At 35.7% G+C, this 24,295-nt stretch overlaps 1 protein-coding gene across 4 annotated transcripts in view; it reads right to left on the bottom strand.

Moving 5' to 3' along the window:
- Nucleotides 1-24,295, bottom strand: part of SEMA3A (semaphorin 3A) — a 548,751-nt gene that overhangs the window by 174,263 nt on the left and 350,193 nt on the right. For all 4 annotated transcript variants that reach the window (XM_060414987.1, XM_042248468.2, XM_060414985.1 and 1 more), the window contains one exon: nucleotides 6,443-6,600. In XM_060414987.1, the coding sequence (XP_060270970.1) occupies nucleotides 6,443-6,600 (158 nt within the window). The remainder of the gene's footprint in view (nucleotides 1-6,442; nucleotides 6,601-24,295) is intronic.

Raw genomic sequence — 24,295 nt, 5'->3', positions numbered from 1 at the left:
GCAACCCCATGGACTGCAGCATGCCAGGCTTCTCTGTACATCACCAACTCCTGGAGCTTGCTCAAACTCATGTCCATCGAGACGGTGATGCCATCCAACCATCTCATCCTCTGTCATCATATTCTCCTCCTGCTTTCAATCTCTCCCAGCATCAGGGTCTTTTCCAATGAGTCAGTTCTTCACATCAGGTGGCCAAAGTATTGGAGCTTCAGCTTCAACCTCAGTCCTTCCAATGAATATTCAGGATGGATTTCCTTTAGGACTGACTGGTTGGATCTACTTACAGTCCAAGGGACTCTCAAGAGTCTTTTCCAACACCACATTTCAAAAGCATCAATTCTTCTGCACTCAGCTTTCTTTATGGTTCAATTCTCACACCCATACATGACTACTGGAAAATCCATAGTTTTGACTAGACATACATTTATTGGCAAAGTAATGTCTCTACTTTTTAATATGCTGTCTAGGTTGGTCATAGCTTTTCACCCAAGGAGCAAGTGTCTTTTAATATCATGGCTGCAGTCACCACCCAGAAAAATAAAGTCAGCCACTGTTCCCACTGTTTCCCCATCTATTTGCCATGAAGTGATGGTATCGGTTGCCATGATATTAGTTTTATGAATGTTGAGTTTTAAGCCAGCTTTTTCACTCTCCTCTTTCACTATCTTCAAGAGGCTCTTTAGTTCTTCATCCCTTTCTGCATAAGGGCGGTGTCATCAGCATTTCAGAGGTTATTGATATGTTTCCCAGCAATCTTGATTCCAGCTTGTGCTGCGTGCAGCCTGGCACTTCACCTGATGTACTCTGCGTATATGTTAAATAAGCAGGGTGACAGTATGATGCAGCCTTGACATACTCCTCTCCCAATTTGGAACCACTTTGTTGTTCCATGTCTGGTTCTAACTATTGCTTCTTGACCTGCATACAGATTTCTCAGGAGGCAGGTCAGGTGGTCTGGTATTCCCCTCTCTTTCAGAATTTTTTCACAGTTTTTGTGATCCACAAAGTCAAAGGCTTTGGGATAGTCAGTAAAGCAGTAGATGTTTTTCTGGAACTCTTGTGCTTTTTCTATGATCCAACAGATGTTGGCAATTTGATCTCTGGTTCCTGTGTTTTTCTAAATCCACCTTCAACATCTGGAATTTCACAGTTCACATACTGTTCAAGCCTGGCTTGGAGAATTTTGAGCATTACTTCACTAGCATGTGAGATGAGTGCAATTGTGCAGCAGTTTGAGCATTCTTTGGCATTGTCTTTCTTTGGATTTGGAATGAAAACTGACCCTTTCCAGTCCTGTGACCACTGCTGAGGTTTCCAAATTTGCTGGCATAGTGAGTGCAGCACTTTCACAGCAGCATCTTTTAGGATTTGAAATAGCTCAACTGGAATTCCATCCCATCCACTAGCTTTGTTCGTAGTGATGCTCTCTAAGGCCCACTTGACTTCGCATTCCAGGATGTCTGGCTCTAGGTGAGTGATCACACCATCATGGTTATCTGGGTCATTAAGATCTTTTTTGCCTATTTCTTCTGGGTATTCTTGCCACCTCTTTTTAATCTCTTCTGTTTCTGTTAGGTGCATACTGTTTCTGTACTTTACTGTGCCCATCTTTGCATGACACGTTCCCTTGGTATCTCTAATTTTTTTGAAGGGATCTCTAGTCTTTCACATTCTATTGCTTTCCTATATTTCTTTCCTTTAATCACTGAGGAAGGCTTTCTTATCTCTCCTTGCTATTCTTTGGAACTCTTCATTCAGATGGGTATATCTTTCCTTTTCTCCTTTGCCTTTAGCTTCTCTTCTTTTCTCAGTTATTTGTAAGGCCTCCTCAGAAAGCCATTTTGCCTTTTTGCATTTCTTTTTCTTGGGGATGGTCTTGATCACTGCCTCCTGTACAATGTCATGAACCTCTGTCCATTGTTCTTCAGGCACTCTCTCAGACCTAATCCCTCAAATCTATTTGTTACTTCCACTGTATAATCACAAGGGATTTGATTTAGGTCAAATGAAACATTTGCTTTTCCTGGGCTTTTCCCTTTTTCTTCAATTTAAGCCTGGAGTTTGAAATAAGGAGTTCATGGTCTAAGCCACAGTCAGCTCCTGGTCTTGTTTTTGCTGACTGTATTGAGCTTCTCCACATTTGGCTGCAAAGAATATAATCTGATTTCAGTATTGACTGTCTGGTGATGTCCATTTGTAGAGTTATCCTTGTGTTGTTGGAAGAGGGTGTTTGCTATGACCAGTGCGTGCTCTTGGCAAAACTGTTAGCCTTTTCCCTGCCTCATTTTGTACTCCAACACTGATTTGCCTGTTACTCCAGGTATCTCTTGACTTCCTACTTTTGCACTCCAGAGGGGTGTGTAGTCTCAATTTATTACAGACCAGGGTGAACAAAAATGGCTTAAATATCTAACATGAAAAATAAATAAATTCTAGTGTAGAAAGTGCTCTTTTGGAAAGCAATTTAATGAGAATAACTATAAGTTAATAGAGCAAATATATAAATTGTCTTTTTTATAACATTTATTTCCATGAAGGATAATTCCTAACTTTTGTTTAGATTTATTAACCTGTTGATATTTTCTTTTCCTTGCTCTACAATTTCTCGTTAATTTAATTGTTGTCATTTAGTCTCTAAGTCATGTCCAGGTCTTTGTGTGACCTCATGGATAGTATGCCATGAAGCTTCTCTGCCCTTGGGATATCCCAGGCAAGAATTATTGAGTTGACATTCCTTCTCCTGGGGGTGTTCCCAACTCAGGGATTGATCGTGGGTCTCCTGTGTTGGCAGGTGGTTTCTTTTCCACTGAGCCACCGGGGAAGCCCATTAATTAATTTCATCAACAGTGCTTACATTTCTTACCCTCATATTCAAAGTGCTTCATGATCATATTAGACTTTCCCTTCTTTATGTTTCTATACATTTATCCATGATAGCTCCTCTTACTCATTATTGAATAAGCATTTTCACCTTAAAGAGATGTAACCCTTTATCAAGGCCAATATGTTTTTTATGGTCCACTTAAATTTGAGTGCAGATGGTGACTGCAGCCATGAAATTAAAAGATGCTTACTCCTTGGAAGGAAAGTTATGACCAACCTAGATAGCATATTCAAAAGCAGAGACACTACTTTGCCAACAAAGGTCTGTCTAGTCAAGGCTATGGTTTTTCCTGTAGTCATGTATGGATGTGAGAGTTGGACTGTGAAGAAAGCTGAGCATCAAAGAATTGATGCTTTTGAACTGTGGTGTTGGAGAAGACTCTTGAGAGTCCCTTGGATTGCAAGGAGATCCAACCAGTCCATCCTAAAGGAGATCAGCCCTGGGATTTCTTTGGAAGGAATGATGCTCAAGCTGAAACTCCAGTACTTTGGCCACCTCATGCCAAGAATTGACTCATTGGAAAAGACTGATGCTGGGAGGGGTTGGGGGCAGGAGGAGAAGGGGACGACAGAGGATGAGATGGCTGGATGGCATCACCGACTCAATGGATGTGAGTTTGAATGAACTCCGGGAAGGTGATGGACAGGGAGGCCTGGCGTGCTATGATTCATGGGGTCGCAAAGAATTGGACACGACTGAGCGACTGAACTGAAGTGAAACCTGAGACTGTGTTTTTCTCTCTAACCAGAGTTGGCCTAATATTCACCTTTAAATTCATACATCTCAACTTTAATATTATCTTGTAAGTGCCTCAAGAATTATTTGTACCCCCTATAGATTTTCTGTTTATTTTATACAGATTTTATTCTTAAATAGAGGTTTAGGAAAAAGTTATTGAATAACATTATACACAGGTTAAAAGAGCATTAATAGACAAATATAAACAAGCAGAAGTAAATCCTTAAGAAAACTGCATTTATCTTATAAACAGTGTGACAATTAAAATTAAATATTTTTGAAACTGATGTTTAAAATTAGAAATATGTCTCATATTACAGAATAATGATTTGAATCAAGAGTAGGAGCTATAGTAAGAACACTATGGTATTGGGCAAGTCACCAAACTTTTATTGAATCCATTTTTCAGTAAATATTTGCTATAAATGATATATCCCAGGCATAAAAATGTCTCCAGGATTTTTCTCAATTATAGAATAGTAAATTGTTTTACATGACAATTTAGTTCTTTTCAATTTTAGAACTTAATGTGTATATATATATATATATATATCAAGAATATTCTTTTAGAAGAAACACAATCAATACATTAAACATATTTTGAAGTGACACCTGCTCATATATTGTCTATGTAGATATATATCACATATATTTATATTGATATATATGGATTTTATAGAATGATGAAAATTCTATAAATGTTTAAAATGTAAACTGTACAGTCTCTTATTACTAAAATATGTAGTCTTCCTAATCATCTTAGATTTTCCTTCGTTTTATAAAGGGTGGTTTTCTTTCACTAAAGCAACAAAATCCTGCTTATTTTGTGACCTTTAGAAAAGATGTAAAGTATTTTTATCATTTCAGAAAAACAAATGGATAACTCATTCCTTAGATAATAGATAACTTTAGGGATATTGCTATCATCCGAGGAGGCTTCAAAATCAAATAGACTGAAATATATAAATATATATATATATATATATATATATATATATATAAAGAAATAGCCTGAAGAAATCAAGGTGATTATTAAATGCCATATTTTAATTTCAAAATATATCAGTAACGGCATTGCCATTTTGTGACTATAGGTCAAAAATCAAATTTCGTAATTCACAGTCAGAATTTTAGGGTTTGGGTAATAGAATAAAAGTTATATGTTTACTGGCATACACTATTAGAAATAAATCAGCCCTGAAATTAAATCTTTAGTGTATCCTAGGCAACATCCTACAAACAGAACAAAAGCTTTTTACAATTCTGTTTTTTTAAAATTATTGTCCAGTTCATTACAGTTTATAAGAAGTTGAGACACACCACTTTTAAACCCTCAGTATTAAGCAGTAAAACTATGCATGATACTGAAGTGTATAAATACATGTATAAATACTGAAGTGTATGCACACTAAAGGGGGTTCGCTGGTGGCTCACCAGTGAATAATGCACCTGCCAATGCAGGACATGTGGGTTGGAGCCCTCGGTCAGGAAGATACCCTGACCCAGAAAGAACTGGCAACCCACTCTCATATTCTTGTCTGGAAAAATCCCATGAACAGAGCAGGCTGGTGGGCTATAATCCATGGGGTTGCAAAAGAGTAGGATAGGACTTAGCCACTAAAGAACAACAGCAATGCACCCTAAAAGGGCTTCCTAGGTGGGTTAGTGGCAAAGACTCCACCTGTCAATGCAGGAGACTCAGGAGATAAGAGGTTGATTGCTGGGTCAGGTCAGGAAGATGCCCTGGAGTAGAAAATGACAACTCACTCCAGTGTTCTTGCCTGGAAAATCCCATGGACAGAGGAGCCTGGCGGGCTGCAGTCCATAGGGTCACAAAGAGTCAGACGCAACTGAGCAACTGAGCATACTTGCACGCATGCATCCTAAAAAGCATGTTATATTCGCACTCTAGAGAAAGCTTACATAAAGATCTTTATTTCTCAGAAAATTTAGACTGGAAATACTAACTGAAAAAATAAACGTTTGACTTAGAATACAGCATATAGACTCAGTAGCACAATTTCCATTTATTTGTCATCCCATGTTTATTTTCCAACCTATATAGTGTATTAATTAAATAAGTAATAAATGCCAAAAGTATTAATAATACTTTTTATAATGTGTATTACAAACTGATAAAAGACTAGTGTCTAAATGACCACATTTGCAAAAATTGAACACTGAAAACCAATCTTCCAGATCAAGGTTTGACAAACTTTTTCTTTGAAGGGCCAGACAGTAAATATTCCAGGCTTTCTGATCCAGATGATTTCTATCACAGCTACTCAGCTCTGACATTGTAGAATAAAAGCAGACATGGACAATATGTAATGAATTGAGAGTAACTGTGTTCCATTAATAATAAACTTTACAAACATGAGTGACACATCAGATGAGGCATGTATATAATGACTGATGAAGTCTGCATTTTTTGGCAATATAGACAGATGCATAAATTATATATAAATATATATATGCATATACCTAATATATGAAATCAATTATTATACATTTCTAAAATGGTTTAGGTATTTAATTGTATGCAGGAAAAATGATACAACTGCAGAAAAATAAGCTAAAGTTAGCATTTCTTATAATAACCACCAAAAATACTACAATTTCCTTCTTGATATTTTTATGGTTTACTATATATATTGATTTATGAAAGTCAAATCAGTGCTTTAATTTTATGTGTCTGAAAAGATAAAATATTAATTTGAACAAGTTTTTCAATTGTCATATAATTTAGAAAGCTAGAAAATTCTGTATAACTTAAATTGTTTCACTAAAATTATAGTCCAAATTTCAGAGTAAAGGTACCTTTTGGAAATCCTTGATATTAACCAGGTTGAATGAAAATATATGATCCTTTGCTCCAACATACAGTCTACTCCGTTCCTCATCCAAAAGGAAGGTATGGTAACTGGAGCTGTTGGCCAAGCCATTGAAAGTAATCACATTGTTGGATTCCAACATTTCTGCAAGGTAACAAAGCAAGACATTGAGCGTTAATGTGAGGTTCGGTATGAGTACAGATGATTGGCCCTTGGTAATCTGGCTACTGCCTGCTGTGTTACCAATCAGTGGTTATTCTTTGTGACAGTAAAACTTCACAGGACTCTTTACATTTCAATGAAATGGAAGTTATGCACCCATTTGTGTGTTGATTTCATATTCAAGATGACATACTCCTACAGAACAAAGGAGAGAAATACCTTGTCCAAATGATTGGTCTGGTGGAATCTCCTTGCATGTGGCAATAAATTAGAATGGTCAGTTTGTATTAAAACATCTTAAACTCTATTAAAACTTGTTTAAGTGGTTTTCATCTGCTTCAAGTCATTGCTAGAAGGATAAGCTTAAGGGCCAACAGAGCAGATTTAGTGTGGAGAAAACAAACTCCTAGGTTGTTCAAGGTCTCTCTTTAATAAAGAATTTTAGTATGACTTTTTGATAATTAAATCATCAACTTTGTAATATTTTGTAACTGGCATGTGGATGAGTTATTTTTTTATGAAAACATTGAGTAAAATTAATTTGCTATGTGATCCCGATTTTTCAGTTTATTGATTTCCAATTTACTTTTGCTGTGAACAGGCAAATACTGAACCTTCAGATACCTTAAGTAAGAAAATATTTTCAAATAGAAAGAACAGTAAATTGTCTTTGCACTAGAAAGCTAATTGCTGATCATCACCAAAGAGGTTTCCTTTACCTGTTTCAACTGAAATTATATATATAGTGTTTATACAAATACACCCACAACTGCTGCCACCGCCTCTGCCGCCACTGCCACCACCACAATCCCCAAACACAAATGTTGGGGACTCTTCAGAATTGTGTTCTGAATCAGTGACTCAGACTTTTACCATGCATGCATAGTAGAAATTCTCATCAACACCCATAAAATGTAGAATGTGTCTTCAAGGAATGAAAGCAGAAATGAAGACCTTTCTTCTGTCCCAGACCTATCCCAGGACATTAGGCATTCAATAATTTGCCTTGTTTTATTTTTTTACTTCCTTTTCCATCTCATCAAAATAGTATTTTAATAGAGAACAAAGTTCAAAATGCTTAATTTAACATTAAAGTTCAGATAAACACCATTTGAGTTTAAACCCCACCTCAGTACTCCTTCTCATGTCCACTACAGGGCAGGAAAACACACTCCATAGTCATCCACTTATTAGCCTTTCCTGACATTGTTCCTGACACTTACAACTATACGCTACCTAGAGAAAACAGCACCACTCTTCCAAGCTAGTTCAAATGAAACACCTAACAGATTCACACAGAATTAATTTCTTTGTAATATTTTCCTTTAATTACTTATAGCCTGCGTCACACTGTCAATTATTACCATCATTCATATACATGAATTACATACCAGAATTAATAAGAAAACATATAGTTAATAGCTTATTATCCACAAATCACATGGTTTCTTTTATATATTACTGGGTCAATACATATTAAATGGAATATCTATCTATCTATATCTACTTAGCTAACTACCCATCTTACATGCAAAACTATAATAATTGTTAATAAATTGTTAAAAGATGCCTTTCAAATTTCTTCATGAGAAACAGTACACTACTGGGTTTATCTTATTTCATCCTCAACTTATAACCAAAAAAAAAAAAAAAAAAAAAACAGGAAGGAAAGAAGAATAGAAGGCAGGAGGAAAAGAAAAACAGATCAAGGGAAAGAGATTTATTCATGTGAGGCATATCTGAAATAAATGAGTGCTATTAGTCTCCAAAGAGAAAGAACAAAGAATCCACCACGCAGTAGATGAATGCAAATATAAGTCAATATAAGACTGAAATTTCAGACACTCGGAGCTGTGTGAGGCTGGAAAGGCCTGTACCAGAGTCATGGGCTGTACCACTGGGTATGCTCATGCACTGATTGACTATACACAGAGCTCTGTTTATCAAACAGAATAGATGACCTTCACTCTTCTTTCCAAGTCTAAACTCTAATTCTACCCTAACACCAGAGAGACCAAACTACAGGTGGCTAGGCAAACTGAAAAAAGTTTTAAAAGCCTGCTGAGTCTAAATCGAGACAATTACATAAATATCAATCATCAAGAGGGTCATTGAAGAGACTGATTGATTTCAATTGGACACACACAGAAACCATGTAAAAGACCTCTAAACATGAAATGGAAAAGAAGTAGGAAGACAACTAACAAAGCTGTAGAATATGGGGTCACAGCTCTAGGTGGAAACACAAGCACTACCACAGTACTTACAGGGTGTGTAAACTTAGATGAGTTCCTTACATTACTTAGGCCTCAGGTTTTAGAAAAAAGGGGTTAATAATAAATCTCCCAAGAGTTATTACAAAGGTGAAATTAAATAATTCATAAAAATTACTAGATTAGTTTGCATAGTAAATACTCAGCTAAAGATTACCTGTTTGTAGAAGCAGAGGTTAAAAATTAATCTTTGGTCTTCTTGACTACAAGTAGGAAATCAGGGAAAATGGAGCTGACTGAGAGAAGTATTTTTCCACTATCTCATCAAGTGTACTAACTTGTTAGTGTCAGTAACTGTGTATGGTTAAGGGATAAATCAGAGCAATAACTCCTTGCTTACATTGGTTTTTGTCTGCCAATTTCCGTATGTTGGTTGCACTTTAAATAATAAAATTAATGACTTTCTATGTTATTTATTGTTGTTCAGTCACTCTGTCATGTCTGAATCTTTGTGACCCCATGGACTCCCACACGGCAGGCTTCCCTGTCCTTCACCAGCTCCCAGAGCTTGCTCAAACTCAAGTCTATGGAGGCGGTGATGCCATCCAATCATCTCATTCTCTGTTGTCCCCTTCTCCTCCTGCCTTCAATCTTTCCCAGCATCAGGGTCTTTTCTAATGAGTCAGCTCTTCACACCAGCTGACTGGAAAGTACTGGAGTACTAGAGCTACAACTTCAGCATCAATCCTTCCAATGAGTACTCAGGACTGATTTCCTTTGGGATTGACTGGTTTGATCTTCTCACAATCCAAGGACTCTCAAGAGTCTTCTCAAACACCACAGCTCAAAAGCATCAATTCTCTGGCGGTAAGCCTTCCTTATGGTCCAATTCTGACATCCATACATGACCACTGGAAAAACCATAGCTTTGACTATATGGACTTTTGTTGGCAATGTCTCTGCTTTTTAATATGATATCCAGCTTTCTCATAGCTTTTCTTCCAAAGAGCAAGTATCTTTTAATTTCATGACTGTAGTCACAATCTGCAGTGATTTTGGAGCCCAAGAAAATAAAATCTCTCACTCTTTCCCTTGTTTCCCCATCTGTTTGAGATGAAATGAGGGACCAGAAGCCATGATTGTAGTTCTTTGAATGTTGAGTTTTAAGCCAGCTTTTTTCCACTCTCTTTTTTCACTTTCTTCAAGAGGCTCTTTAATTCCTCTTTGCTTTCTGCCATAAGGGCGGTGTCATTTGCGTTTCTGAGGTTATTGATATTTCTCCCAGCAATCTTGATTGCAGCTTGTGCTTCATGCAGCCCAGCATTTCACATGATGTACTCTGCATATAAGTTAAATAAGCAGGGTGACAATATACAGCCTTGACGTACTCCTTTCCCATGTTGGAACCAGCTGATTGTTTCATGACTGGTTCTAACTGTCGCTTCTTGACCTGCATACAGGTTTCTCTGGAGTCAGATAAGATGCTCTGGTATTCCCATCTCTTGAAGAATTTTCCAGTTTGTTGTGATCCACAGTTAAAGGATTTGTATAGTCCATGTAGCAGATGTTTTTCTGGAAATCTCTATAATCCAATCAATGTTGGCAATTTGATCTCTGGTTCCTCTGCCTTTTCTAAATCCAGCTTGAACATCTGGGAGTTCTCAGTTCATGTACTATTGAAGCCTGGCTTGGAGAATCTTGAGCATCGCTTTGCCAATGTATGAAATGAGTGCAATTGTGCAGTAGTTTAAACATTCTTTGGCATTGCCTTTCTTTGAGATTGGAATGAAAACTGACCTTTTCTAGTCCTCAGACCACTGTTAGTTTTCCATATTTGCTGGCATATTGACTGCAGCACTTTCACAGCATCATCTTTTAGGATTTGAAATAGTTCAGCTGGAATTCCATCATCTCCACTAGCTTTGGTCATAGTGATGCTTCTTAAGGCCCACTTGACTCCATTTTCCAGGATGTTGGCTCTAGGTGAGTGATCACACCATCATGGTTATCTGGGTCATTAAGGTTTTTTGTTTTTGTTTTTGTTTTTTGGTATAGTTCTGTATATTCTTGCCACCTCTTCTAATATTCTGCTTCTGTTAGGTTCATACCTTTTTTTGTCCTTCATTTTTCCCATCTTTGTATGAAATGTTCCCTCGGTATTTCTAATTTTCTTGAAGAGATCTCTAGTCTTTCACATTCTGTTGTTTCGTATATTTCTTTGCATTGTTGACTTAGCAAGGCTTTCTTATATCTCCTTGCTATTCTTTTGAACTCTGCATTCAGATGGGTATATCTTTCCTTTTCTCCTTTACCTTTAGTTTTGCTTCTTTTCTCAGCTATTTGTAAGCCCTCCTCAGACAACCATTTTGCCTTTTTGCAATTCTTTTCCTTGGGCGTGGTTTTGATCACTGCCTCCTGTACAGTGTTATGAACTCCATTCACAGTTCTTCAGGCACTCTGTCTATCAGATCTAATCCCTTGAATCTATTTGTCACTTTCACTATATAATCGTAATGAATTTGACTGAGGTCATACCTGAATGGCCTAGTGTCTTTCCCTACTTTCTTCAATCTAAGTCTGAGTTTGGCAATACCATAATTCCAAATAATGAAAATATTCATACAACTGAAAAATATGTTACATGTTGAATTTTATAAATTAAGCTTAGGGAGAATTAGTGGTTTCTAGACACTGACAAGAGAAAAGACTTTAGTCATTTAAGTGTGAAATCACTCTGTAAACAAACTACACTTAAAAAATATTTCTGCTGGATCATTTCGTTAAACAAAAAGACAATATTCTCTTGGAGTACAGGTTGGCAGCTGTTTTACATTCTTTGAAGGTACTTAATTTTGCCTCATCATTTCTTTTGCTGCTAATTTCTTACATGTTCCTGTGTATCAGGGATTTTATCCATCACTTCATAACAGAGAAGAATCTCTCTGAGACCTTTTTGGCATTGAGCCAGGGCAAATTCTGGATTGCTTAGATTATCTCACCTCTTCTTAGGGTGAAAAAAATCTAGGTTAAAATTAGACACTCTCCCCCTAAGTCTAGATTTCACATTTTTAAACAATCTGTTTTCATTTATGGCTTTTAAATTATAAGCTTGTGATTTTATTTTTTCTATATGTTGACATATTAAGTTGCAGTTGATATTAACTTCAATTTTGACTTTACTCTTAGAATCAAAGAACTTTAGATGTTTCTTTTCAGCTACTTTAATGTACATTTTACCATTACACAAACTGGCTTTGAAATTAATATATAGTAATATGAGACATTTAATATCCTACTATGTTCTTACATCTTACCTATGTTCACATTTAGTCAACAACAGCTATTCATTATAGGAAAACATAAATTTCTATAGAATCAACTTGACTTTGGTGAATCCTAGTAGACAAAGCATATACAGGCACTAATTCATCTTGGGTACAATTCAATTTTTCCCTCATTGAAACATTACTTCAACTTCTACATGCCATGTCAAACATAAAGAAAAGCAAATGTAGGACTGTAATCAAAAGTGCTATTTCAGACAAGCACTCTTAGTAAACTATGTATTCTTATATTTTTAAGATAATTAAGAAAACATTCTGTTTATTCCAGATTCCACAAATGACTTAGTGTTTATATACTTTGTTTAATGACAAATGAAAGGTAAACTGGGCATAAAGCAAGCAAATAGTTTGTGTTCAATAATTGCTACCTATTACCATGATTACTATTAAGACATGCTATATATAAGACAGTATAGACAATAAGCATAAGTTTGCACATGTTCTGGAAGGAGAATTGATTCATATAACTTCAAGCAGCATGATTTTCAATTATAAATAGACTGCATTCTCTTGTGATGCACTACTAAAAATCTTATGGATCTTCTGAAATTCAAGACACAAAGTCCACATTATAAGATTTCTAAAAATCTAATATTATGCAGCAAAAGAAGAGAAGAAATTTTACTTGTTCTGTCCTTCAGTCAGAATATCCTATCAAAATAATCATGAGTGAAGACTCATTTTCCTAATGAGTCAATTCTAATTTTCATTCAACTTATTTATTCATAAATTTTTAGATTTGCTTTCCCCTTGGATCCATCAGGATCTCTAATGTAACTCTGAATAAAGGAAAAAACAGTTAGATGTCACTATCAGGACATTGTTTAAAATACTAAAAAATTATTTTATAAGTTAGTGTTCTTCTTGTATATGTAACATATGAAAAGAAAAAAAGGGAGAAAATTTACATCAAAATCACATCTGTCAATTCAGCTCTACATAATAAAGTTGTATAGTTCCTGGGCTGTCCTGATTATCTTTAGGATAAGCACAGATTTACATAGACGACTACATTACAATGACCAGATCAAATTTCAAAAACACAGTAAAATGAATACTGATTTCCTGAATGCAAGACTATCCAGAACTAGAGTTTTTATAACTGGAAAGAGAACTGCTGTACACTTGACCTTCAAATCGAAACAACAGTCATCCTGTTCTCTATACTCCTGACTTCTATGACATTTCTATTTCTTCCCTCCTCCCTTTCTTTCTTCCTTCCAAAACCCATCCTTCTCTTAATTTCATAGCATGAAAGGTAATGGGACCCCACCAGTTGCTGTTCTCTAATGAATTGCCTGTATTCACTGATGGCTTTAGGCTTCTGTCCTTTCTCCACGGCGTGAATTTTGTCCTTTGCACAGAAAAAAGATCCTATTTAAAGCAGTCAAAATTTGGGTCTGTACAATGCCAAAATATTTTGACTAAATGGTGGCACATTCAGATATTTGTAAATATGGGAAAGTTCATTGAGGTCCCAAATTTGAGAGTCTTTATTTCAGTGCTTCCTAGAGTATTTTAAATTTCCAAAAGAGAAATGAGGGCTGAAATGAAAGATGGCAACTATTTGTTGCACTATAAAAACAGAACAATAGAATAAGTGCTATTTACTATTATTTTATTTGGAAGGAATGATGCTGAAGCTGAAACTCCAGTACTTTGGCCACCTCATGCGAAGAGTTGACTCATTGGAAAAGACTCTGATGCTGGGAGGGATTAGGGGCAGGAGGAGAAGGGGACGGCCGAGGATGAGATGGCTGGATGGCATCACGGACTCGATAGACGTGAGTCTGAGTGAACTCCGGGAGCTGGTGATGGACAGGGAGGCCTGGCGTGCTGCGATTCATGGGGTCACAAAGAGTTGGACACGACTGAGTGACTGAACAGAACTGAACTATTATTTTCATTTATACAAAGAAGATAAGGAATTTTATTTAACTAACAAAAAGTTTAGAAAGGACCAAAAATACACAAAGAATAAATTTTAGAGATTAATAAAGTTATATTGTAGAAAAATTCATTCTTTTTTTTACTTTATAACACACAACCTCACGACCTTTGCCTAGAATATTTCTTTAAGTTCTCCTTTCAATATATTTCTTTGTATTTGCCAACAGTCTGATCTCTGATATTAGTCTCCATCACACTGACATGATACCAAGACTGTCTTCTGCCAGCTATTTCTTATTTATAGTTGACTTGAATACATCAACCTTTTTTGACTTGGATAGACCCCCTGATCAAGGTTCTGGGTACCCACACGAGCTTTGGACAAGTGAAAGGTTCATGATCAGCCCAAGCCCAGCTTCCATGCTTCTAGACCCATAATACACAAGTGCTCTGAACCACATTGTCGGGGAGGGACAAGAGATTTTCCCTTCAATACACTATAAAATATCAAGAGCAGGCCTTTCTCTTGTGAGAGAAATCTACTTCCACTTTCTCTCATGTGAGAAATATTTGTGGAAAGTAAGTTTTTCACAATCTACTCTGATGATTCACATTTCTTATTTGAATCATTCAACTACTAATTCAACAAGCATCCAACTAGTGCTTATTATATGCAACACGTAGACACTGACTATGAAGTATATGGAGCATAAAGATTAATAAAAATTTGATTGAAAGTAGACAAATGCCCTCAGGGAAGCAAAAACTAAATGAACAACAATCACAGAAAGAATAGTAGAGCTGAGGAAGTTTATCGGAAGGATAAATTAATGCTACCAGAAGAAGTGGGTAATACTTAGAGAAAGTTTGGCAATTAAGCCTGGCCTTAAAAATGTACAGGGAAGCAGAAAGCAGTGCAATGGAACATGTCATTCAGAGGACATGAAAAAAAGCCAGAAGAAGAGAAAATACAAAAGAAATAAATTTTCAGTGTATACTATGTGCCAAAAAACTGTTGAATGGTTTATTAATATACTAATTCAAGCCCTGCAATATTTTGAGGAGGAAACTTTTATTTCCATTTTTTTCTCATGGAGAAATTGATTCAGATAGATATTGGGAATATCTTAGGTCATAGAGTTCATGAGATGGAGTCAAGACTTCAGTTCCCAACACCAGAGGCCAGACTGTCTTACTCTGCACCACCTCTAAGAAGGAGGAATTTTTGAGAATACTAAGAACTGATCATTAAGAAGAAAAGAGAGAAATATAAGAATACACTTTGGAAAATACTTAGAACTGATTGTTGAGAAGTTTGGTTACCTCTCACTATCACATAATTCACCTTGGTTAATAGTTTCTTAAATATTTACATTATTTTATTTACTCTGTACTTGGTCTTTTTATACAATAATAACTCTGTTTATAATCTTATCAAAAGCATGGCTTTCATCACAAGCAGTATTTTGACATGTCTCATATGTATATCTTCTAAGACAGGTTTCCCCCAAAAGCCAAACAAAGGTTTACTAGTAACCTCTACTTAGTTATTACACAAATATCTCAGAGTTTGCATGACTTGGTTAGAACTCACTCCTTTTTCTTTTTTCCATTGATATCATCACCTTTTGGTTCATTTTTAAACTGAATACAAGTGTCACTCATCCAAACAATTATACAAATCAGAGCCTCTTCATCATCCACAGACCATTTCCATCACTTCAGTTTTGTTCAGTGCTATATATCTTATATTTTCCTTTGCTTATATCCTCACTGTCACAGTTTAATTCCTTATAATTTCATCCTTTGATTATGCTAATTATCTTCTAACAGAATTTCCTTTGTAAGGTTACAACATTTATGTTATGTATTGCCTCTAGAATAATCTTTATACAAAATAAATATGACATGCTCCTGGTAAAGTTGAGAAAAAGGCACTCTTAACTTTATCCCTTTCCTTGAATCTGATTTTACAAAAAGAAGAAAATAGAGGGAAAAATATTCAGAGGAAATGCACTCATAGAATATCAAACCATGAGTAGTTAAGAGAATATATCCAAAATATTGAAGCTGAACTACAGCAATAACTATACATAATTAGTAACCAAAGTATTAACAAATCATAAACCTTTTATCCATAAATGCTTTATTATATCAACAAGTTGTAGGGGTATATATGGCTACAAAATTATTGGAAAATATCCATAAAAATTGGAAGTACATCTAACACACAAAACATCATCATAACTAACATTTATATGCCAAGAACTGTGCTAATAACACACTGGTACATAATATTTATTGTGTGTGTTACCCTCCCACTAAAGGAAATCACTGTGGATAAACTACAGTGAAGGTAAGCGTGGAAAATGTGAACACTAGACTACTCCACAGTGTCTTTGATGGGGTCTCATAAGACACACACCAACTGCAAAATATGAAAGAATAAAGAATATATTTTCCTAGAAGAAAATGTATTTAAAAATTTGAAGCTTGTTTTCAAGTAAAAATAATAATTGTATACTGTGAACTCGAGGTCACTCTCACTGTTACAAAGAGATAGAAAGTTGACCAAAATGCAACCAAAAAGCATAGGAAAGAGGAATTAACATGGAAAAGAGAGTTAGATTAAGTTTTGTTGCCAAAGCTCCACACTAATAACAAAACCAAATTTTCATTAAAAGAGGTAAAATTGATTAATGAGAAGATAATAAGAATGGATGATAGGAAATAAAACTTTAAAATCCTAAAAATAAACATATCTGCAGACTGAAATGTTACCATTTTCCAGGAAAATCTAATCTATCAGAGGATCAATTATGGAACTTCCCTGGTGGCTCAGACGGTAAAAGCATCTGCCTACAATGTGGGAGACCTGGGTTTGATCCCTGGGTCGGGAAGATCCCCTGGAGAAGGAAATGGAAACCCACTCCAGTACTCTTGCCTGGAAAATCCCATGAATGGAGGAGCCTGGTGGGCTGCAGTCCATGGGGTCACAAAGAGTCGGACACAACTGTGTGACTTCACTTCACAAACAAAGGAAGAATATATTTGAAATCCATGAATAAAACTCAGTCATCTATTGAAGTTATCAAGTAGGCTGTATCCTTATTCAAAACAACATTGTTTGCCAGAAATCAAAAAAGGAATTTGTGCAAATATCCAATTGAAAACATATGTGACTCAATAAGTTTATACCCAGTAAGAAAGACAGTATCAGACATTCTCAAACATGCAAGATTTAAGGAGACACACCACCCACCCACTCTAGAGACTACAGCAACAACAATTTCTTAGTAATATATTCATTCAAACGGAATGAATCAAATTTAAAAGCACAGATATTACATCATATATCTCTTTAAAACCTGCTTAAAAATTTCCAACACATGATTTGAGCCTTTAGCATTTGCCACACACCTTGGGGCTCATTTACCAACAGATTGTGGGTAAGTGTATGTATCCTATATTTTACACACATACATGCATATGTATTAACAGAATTGCTACCAGTCACCCCAGTGGCCTACTATCTATAGTCACCACTGCTTAGAATGTCTTCTGTCTCCCAGTGGTTGCCATCTTCCACCCGAACTTATCATGTAAATCTACTCAGATTCCAGGATCTAGGTTAATTCTCTCCTGTGAATTCTCCAACCTTCTAAGGGACAGTAGTCCATGCCTTCCTTTGTGAAAGAGTATCATGTAAAAATGTAGGTTAATCACTGCTTTATCTTTTTAGCTCCATTTTTAGAGTTAAAACAATCTGCTTTTTCTTATCTTTGTGTTCCTAGTCCTAGAACCTTTCCCTGGTATATAACTAGTGTTGGCACATAGAAATATTTGTCTCAATAAACAGTATTTGCAACAGCTTTTACAAAATGTAGCAAAAACACAGAAAAATAAATGTAATAACAAACTTCAAGGAATGAGCAGTATGTATTTTATGTTGGATTATACACTAGCTTTTCTAATTACGTTCAAATAACCAATAAAATCATGCCATCTAAACTCTGAATTGTTTATAACATGGCTATAAAATGGCTATCTTAAAAAATTCTATGTGTCAGGCACTGTTATGGCCATTTGACATATAAAAATCATGACTACAGTTTGATTTCAGAGTTGTATTTAATCAGTAATATTAAACATAGTAACTATTACAATAGCAATAGTTTATTGCTGCAATTTATGCCAATAGTTTAACTGATCCTGTATCTTAAGCTCCTCATTTTAATATATTCTTCAAGGCATCATTATAAAATTGACCAGAGCCAATTTCAAAAATGTAATTTTTTTTAAAGTACCTACACCCACCACCATTACCTTTGCCCAGTCTCCCTAATAAAAGTTACAGTTCCTAATGTTCTTTGCAACCTTGTTTTAAGCCACAATTCTATCAGAAACGGCCAATTTACTCTTCTCTAAATCTAGGCTGCCCTCTCCTTTTTCTAGTTTACTTTTCAGGTTCTTATGCTTCAGGGTAGAGTTAGTAGCCATCTCTCCCATAGAGGTCTTGACACTTAGCAGGTATTACTCCTCCTCTGATGCTCCATACTTTTTAAACATAATATACACTAATGCATTAATTGTGTGCCACTTGTATGGATGGGGAGTAGAATATGTTTTTAGTTCTTTTAGATGTCAAGTTAGCATGGTGGCATATGTGTCTAATTATCTGAATAATTAGTGAGATATTTAGAAGGATCTTTATAGTCTGATTGCCTCCATTTACAAAAAGTCATGAGTGATTTTACCATTAACAGTTGCAGAGGCCAAGTTTAAATTCAGGTCTCCAAGCTCTCAGTTCAGTGCTCTTTTTAAATAAATTTCTAGAAAATCTGTGGCTTCAGTTGTTTTGCTTTACTTTTGCTGCCTGATCCCTGATGTCAGTAAATTTTGGGCACAGGAATATGCTTTAAAAAATACTGCAAATAATTTACAAAATAACTAAAGCATAATTTTAACTTTTACTTCTCCTTGGAAAAATGAAAATGAAAGTTTAGATGTTATTATTACATAAACTAACTAAATGTTTCCATGTGGACAAAATTTTTAATACAAAGATACATAATAATTGATCATTCATTTCTGTGCAAGATCATTAGAAAAGATTTAGAACTGAAATGCAGATACTTCTTTTAAAACTCACATCAGTATAACTTTGTGCTCTGAGTGATGGGCTAGTAATCGAGGAATATCATTTTTGTTCTCTAATCTGTCTTTTGTCTTATTTGTAAGGCTCCTCTACAGGCAGGTTTCCATTTTTAATCAGCTCACAAGAAAGTGTTCCTTAAATGCCTAAGCAATGCAACATTAGCAAAGTTAAAAAAACAGGAGGTTTAATTTGATAAATATCATTGAAAGTTTGGTTTTTCAGGCTGTCTTATTTACATAGACCACAACATATGTACCAGTGTGTTCTTCAAGTAATTAGCATTTCCCTACATGACTATATGAAAGCAAACTTATTCTGACACTTAAACATTAAACATTTCATTTTCCTGTAAGAAAACTGTGTAATATAGTCACATACGGAGGATTAAATACTTATAAATCGCTTAGCCACCTATTATTTGATGTGTATGCCCACTCTAAGAATTTCTTTTAAACTGTTTAAGAATGACTTGAATTACCTTAACACAGAGCAAATGAGTTTTTAAGAAATAAATTGAGTAATTAGTATTTTCCATTATTTCCATCCCAAGACACATTCATGAGAGCAAAAAAATTTTCCTTACTCACTGATAAAAACTGGTATGGCTAAGTGTGAACTTACTGGAGAATATATGTAATTCAATGTTTGTGGGTGACCCTTTGAAATTGAGACAAAACTTTATTTAATTCTTAGAGTTTGGAGGAAAAGAGAAAGTCATAAGGAAGACCAGGAGATGATGTGAATTTTATCAAGGGTCAATCAAATGAATAAATCAGAGAAGCAGTTGTGTGTGGCTGTGAGCAGGAATTACCTAAACCCTAGATGTGGCTAACAGAAGTGTTTGCTATGCTTATCAAATGAATGATGGGTTTCTGATTAGGTGGATAAAATAGATATGTTCATCATGTGTAATAGTGCATGTGAGTTAAATAACTTGGAATTTATCCTGTTATCCTTACTACTTCTAGTTTTTTCTATTTCTAAACTACATAGTATCTGAGTACCACAAACAAATGCAATGTAAGTTTGTCAGCTGAAAAGTAGAAATTGGTCACCTGAGATGTTTCCTTGTTTTTTTTTGGGGGGGGGGCAGGGGATGCGAGAGGAGGGAAGGTGCTCATATGACATTTTCCTGCTGTTGTTCAGTCGTTGAGTCGTGTCCAACTCTGTGTGGCTCCATGGACTGTAGCCTGCCAGGCTCCTCTATTCATGGGATTTCCCAGGCAAGAATACTGCAGTGGGTTGCTGTTTCTTCTCAAGGAGATCTCCCTGACCCAGGCAAGAAGACTGCGTCTCCTGTATTGGCAGGTAGATTGTTCACAACTGAGTCTCCTCAGAAGCCCTCAAATGACATATCCCACTCCTATAACTAGAATAAATATAGATCCTGATTATGAAGGCTTATGGATTCCTTAAAATGGGATTTTGTTTGAATAAGATTTCCCTGCAGAAGGGTAGGAGGGAGATGGGACAGGATGGTGTTGAAAATCAGTGAACTCAAAGAGTCTCTAGATGAAGCCACACAATGCATTCTGGGGACTTCCTTATCACAGTGACAATAATATACTATTTATGATGGAATGCCCCAAGTATTTTTCCCCTAATGATGTATTTAGTTTTGGAGTTAACACATTTCAGAACTAATTAAGCAATGGAAATAAGATGCCCTAATCAAGTTGGTTCATAATAATTCATTGACATTTTATAATCTCTCTACATACACAAATAAAAAGGAGATCATAGGATTATCATGCAGATAATTTGGGGAGAATTAAGTTCTCTTATATTCTGCTCTGCCCAAATAACTTTTTGTAAAGCTATGTGATAGTATTATGTCTAAAATCAATTTTGTATGAAAACAAAATAAGTATTTTACCTTACACAGAAATTGAAATCAGTTTAAATTATTCCATTCTCTTTTCCAAACACACCCAGCTGTAAATATACTCTAAGATTGGGTCATGGTTATAACTAGTCTAGGATTAAACTTAAATATAATGTGAGCCAGGTTTGGTTTAACAGCTACAAGGACAACTAAGTGATTCCCTAGGATGAAGCTGAAACTCCAGTTTGTTTATGGAAAACGCTTGCTCTGGCAGGGCCCATTAAATCAAGATCATCTCTGGGCTGGACAGGACAGCACACACTAAAGATTCTCTAGACCAACACGGGACACACAGACATTTATCCCCACAAAGACAAACAACTAATTCAGAACCAGATTTGCCTCTTTTTTAAGAGTAGGCAAACAAAAAAATAGCTTATGTCCTCTTTAAACTTCCTTCTATACTTGCTCAAAAACTGCAGCTGTGTTCCTCTTTAAAAATAACAAAAGAAAAAACAAAGCAAGGCACTAATATCAATGTTACAATGATAGGTTATAAACACTGTTTAGAGCGAAACTCGATATCCCTTTAATCCATGCTGACCACAACACACATGCAAAATTAGACTCAAAATGAGTCTGAATGCAGAGAATAGCAGGAGTAAAATTTGCCTTTAGACCTGCAGTGAGACAAAGTGTGTGTGGGTGCCGTTCAGTCCTAATATAACCCAGGGGGTCATTCAGTGTGAACAATGAAAAGATCCCTGATATCTTGATTCTTTCATTTTCCTAATACTTGTTTATTTTGCATGCAAATAGTTAATAGAGGATTTTCTTTGTTGATCATGTCTTTATAACAATACTGTTATTACTAAACATTTAGTAATAAAAGTCATGTCCAACTCTTTGCGACTCCATGGACTATGTCCATGGAATTCTCTAGGCCAGAACACTGGAGTGGATAGCCTTTCCCTTCTCCAGGCGCTCTTCCCAACCTAGGGATCAAACCCAGGTCTCCCGCATTGCAGACAGATTCTTTACCAGCTGAGCGAAAGGGAAGCCCAAGAATACTGGAGTGGGTAGCCTACCCTTCTCCAGCAGATCTTCCCAAATGAGGAACTGAACCAGGGTTTCCTGCATTGCAGCTGGATCCTTTACCAACTGAGCTATCAGGGAAGCCCATGTCTTTATAACAATACTGTTATTACTAAGTATTTGATTAAATGATGGAAAATAATTTTATAAACTAAAACTGGATCATATTTATTCCTTAAAAGACACATATTTTAATTTTCTATTCAAATTAATAAATTGTTATGAAAATAACAACCTATGTACCTACTCCTCACAAACCTTGCTTTAAAGGGTTACGTATTTTATTGTGTCTCTAACCAGCAGTGTATTTTCAACAAGGCTTCCAAGATTTTTTAAATTTAATTTTATATTAATCTTGTATTGACCTTATGTAAAATAGGCACTTGTTTCTTATTAGGCTAAATGCCACTACTGATAAAACTCAAAAAGTAATAGAAACCAGTATAATTACAAAATTGAGAGAGATTTTCTAGCTTTTCCCAAATATAGCTGTTGCTTTATCATTTCTAAGTGCTCAGTGAGAAGAAATTACTTCTTTAAAAAAATCAAGAAATCAGTTTAAAAGTTCATAGTTGAGTTTGTTTGATGAACATAATGACTTCCACCTCATTTAGAAAATCAGAATCTAAAAAAATGCTACACTCAGCCTTCTTGATAGGCTCTGGAGTTTATCAGCCCTGCTCTGCCACTTCATTAGCTGTCAAGAGCCAGTAAGTGATATTGCTATGAAAGTCTTGATTCAGGTAGTTGAAAATGCTCTTATTGCAAAAGCAGCAATTATCAACAGACTTTAAGTTAAAACAGGGTCTATCAGGAAAAGCACATCATCAATATCTATACAGTTGGTTATCATCTTTGTTGACATCAAAGAAAGAGAGAGCATTTGAACTATCAGTAGTTAACTTGTAACATTCAAAAAAAAAGTATACACATTGATTTAATAAACACTGCAGCAGAGTTATCATCAAACTTAGAACTCTTACCTTCTATTCACTTGAGGGAAAAATGTGGGAAAAAAAGCTAAACAAAGAAGGACTAAACAAACTAAAATAAAATGGTGCATGCTTTAATCTCTGATTAATAGGATTCTTATATTTGGCCTTATGCTGTTTTTGCAGCCAATCTTTTCTTATACGTATTTTTTTCATTAAATAATTTTATCACAAACTTTCCCTTTAAATACTCCAGTTAAGGTTAAATACATTACTTTACTGATATTTAACTTTAATCATATAGTCTCAGTTTCTTTCTACCTTTGACTATATTTTTTATGGCTAGTAAACAGAAAACTAAACAGGAAAATCATGCAGGTGTAAAATCTTAAATATTCCAAACACAAGTTAGAAAATGTTTTCTGTGACATTTACATAACATTATCTACGTGTTAAAAGCTGTTGAGGGACTTCCCTGATGGTCCAGTGGCTAAGATTCCATGCTCCCAACACGAGGGACCCAGGTTTGATCCCTGCTTAGGGAACTAGATCCTGCATACCACAACAAAGGTTCACATGGCACAATGAAAGATTTCACCTGCCTTAACGAAGATCCCCTGTGCCATAACTAAGACCTAGCACAGCCAAATAAATAAATATTTTTTAAAATGGATGATCCTGTCTCTTTGCCTAATAAAACACACATACTGATGAATGAAAAATCCTGCACTGATATATTCTATAAAGCATACAGGATATATCAGTTTATTTTGATGTCTCATGCAATGAAGGACTCCATGAAAAAAATGAGACTGACAGAATGCTACACATATCATCATGTTACTGCTGCTGCTGCTAAGTTGCTTCAGTCGTGTCCAACTCTGTGCAACCCCATAGACGGCAGCCCATCAGGCTCGTCTGTCCCTGGAATTCTCCAGGCAAGAATACTGGAGTGGGTGGCCATTTCCTTCTCCAATGCATGTTCGCCTGCAAAGTCGCTTCAGTCGTGTCCAACTCTGTGCGACCCCACGGACAGCAGCCCATCAGGCTCCTCTGTCCATGGGACTCCCCAGGCAAGAATACTGAAGTCGGTTGTCATTTCCTTCTCCAACATACCATTATATTATACTTCAAATTAAGACATCAGAGACTTTTAGAAGTAAGGAAATTTGCTTAAGGAAAATCTATTAAACCCAATGCACCCCACTCCAGTACTCTTG

The sequence above is a fragment of the Ovis aries genome, chromosome 4 (assembly GCF_016772045.2).
Source record: "Ovis aries strain OAR_USU_Benz2616 breed Rambouillet chromosome 4, ARS-UI_Ramb_v3.0, whole genome shotgun sequence".
NCBI classification, from domain to species: Eukaryota; Metazoa; Chordata; class Mammalia; order Artiodactyla; family Bovidae; genus Ovis; species Ovis aries.
Note: the sequence above shows the minus strand (reverse complement) of the source record. Positions and strands in the feature narration are given on the sequence as shown.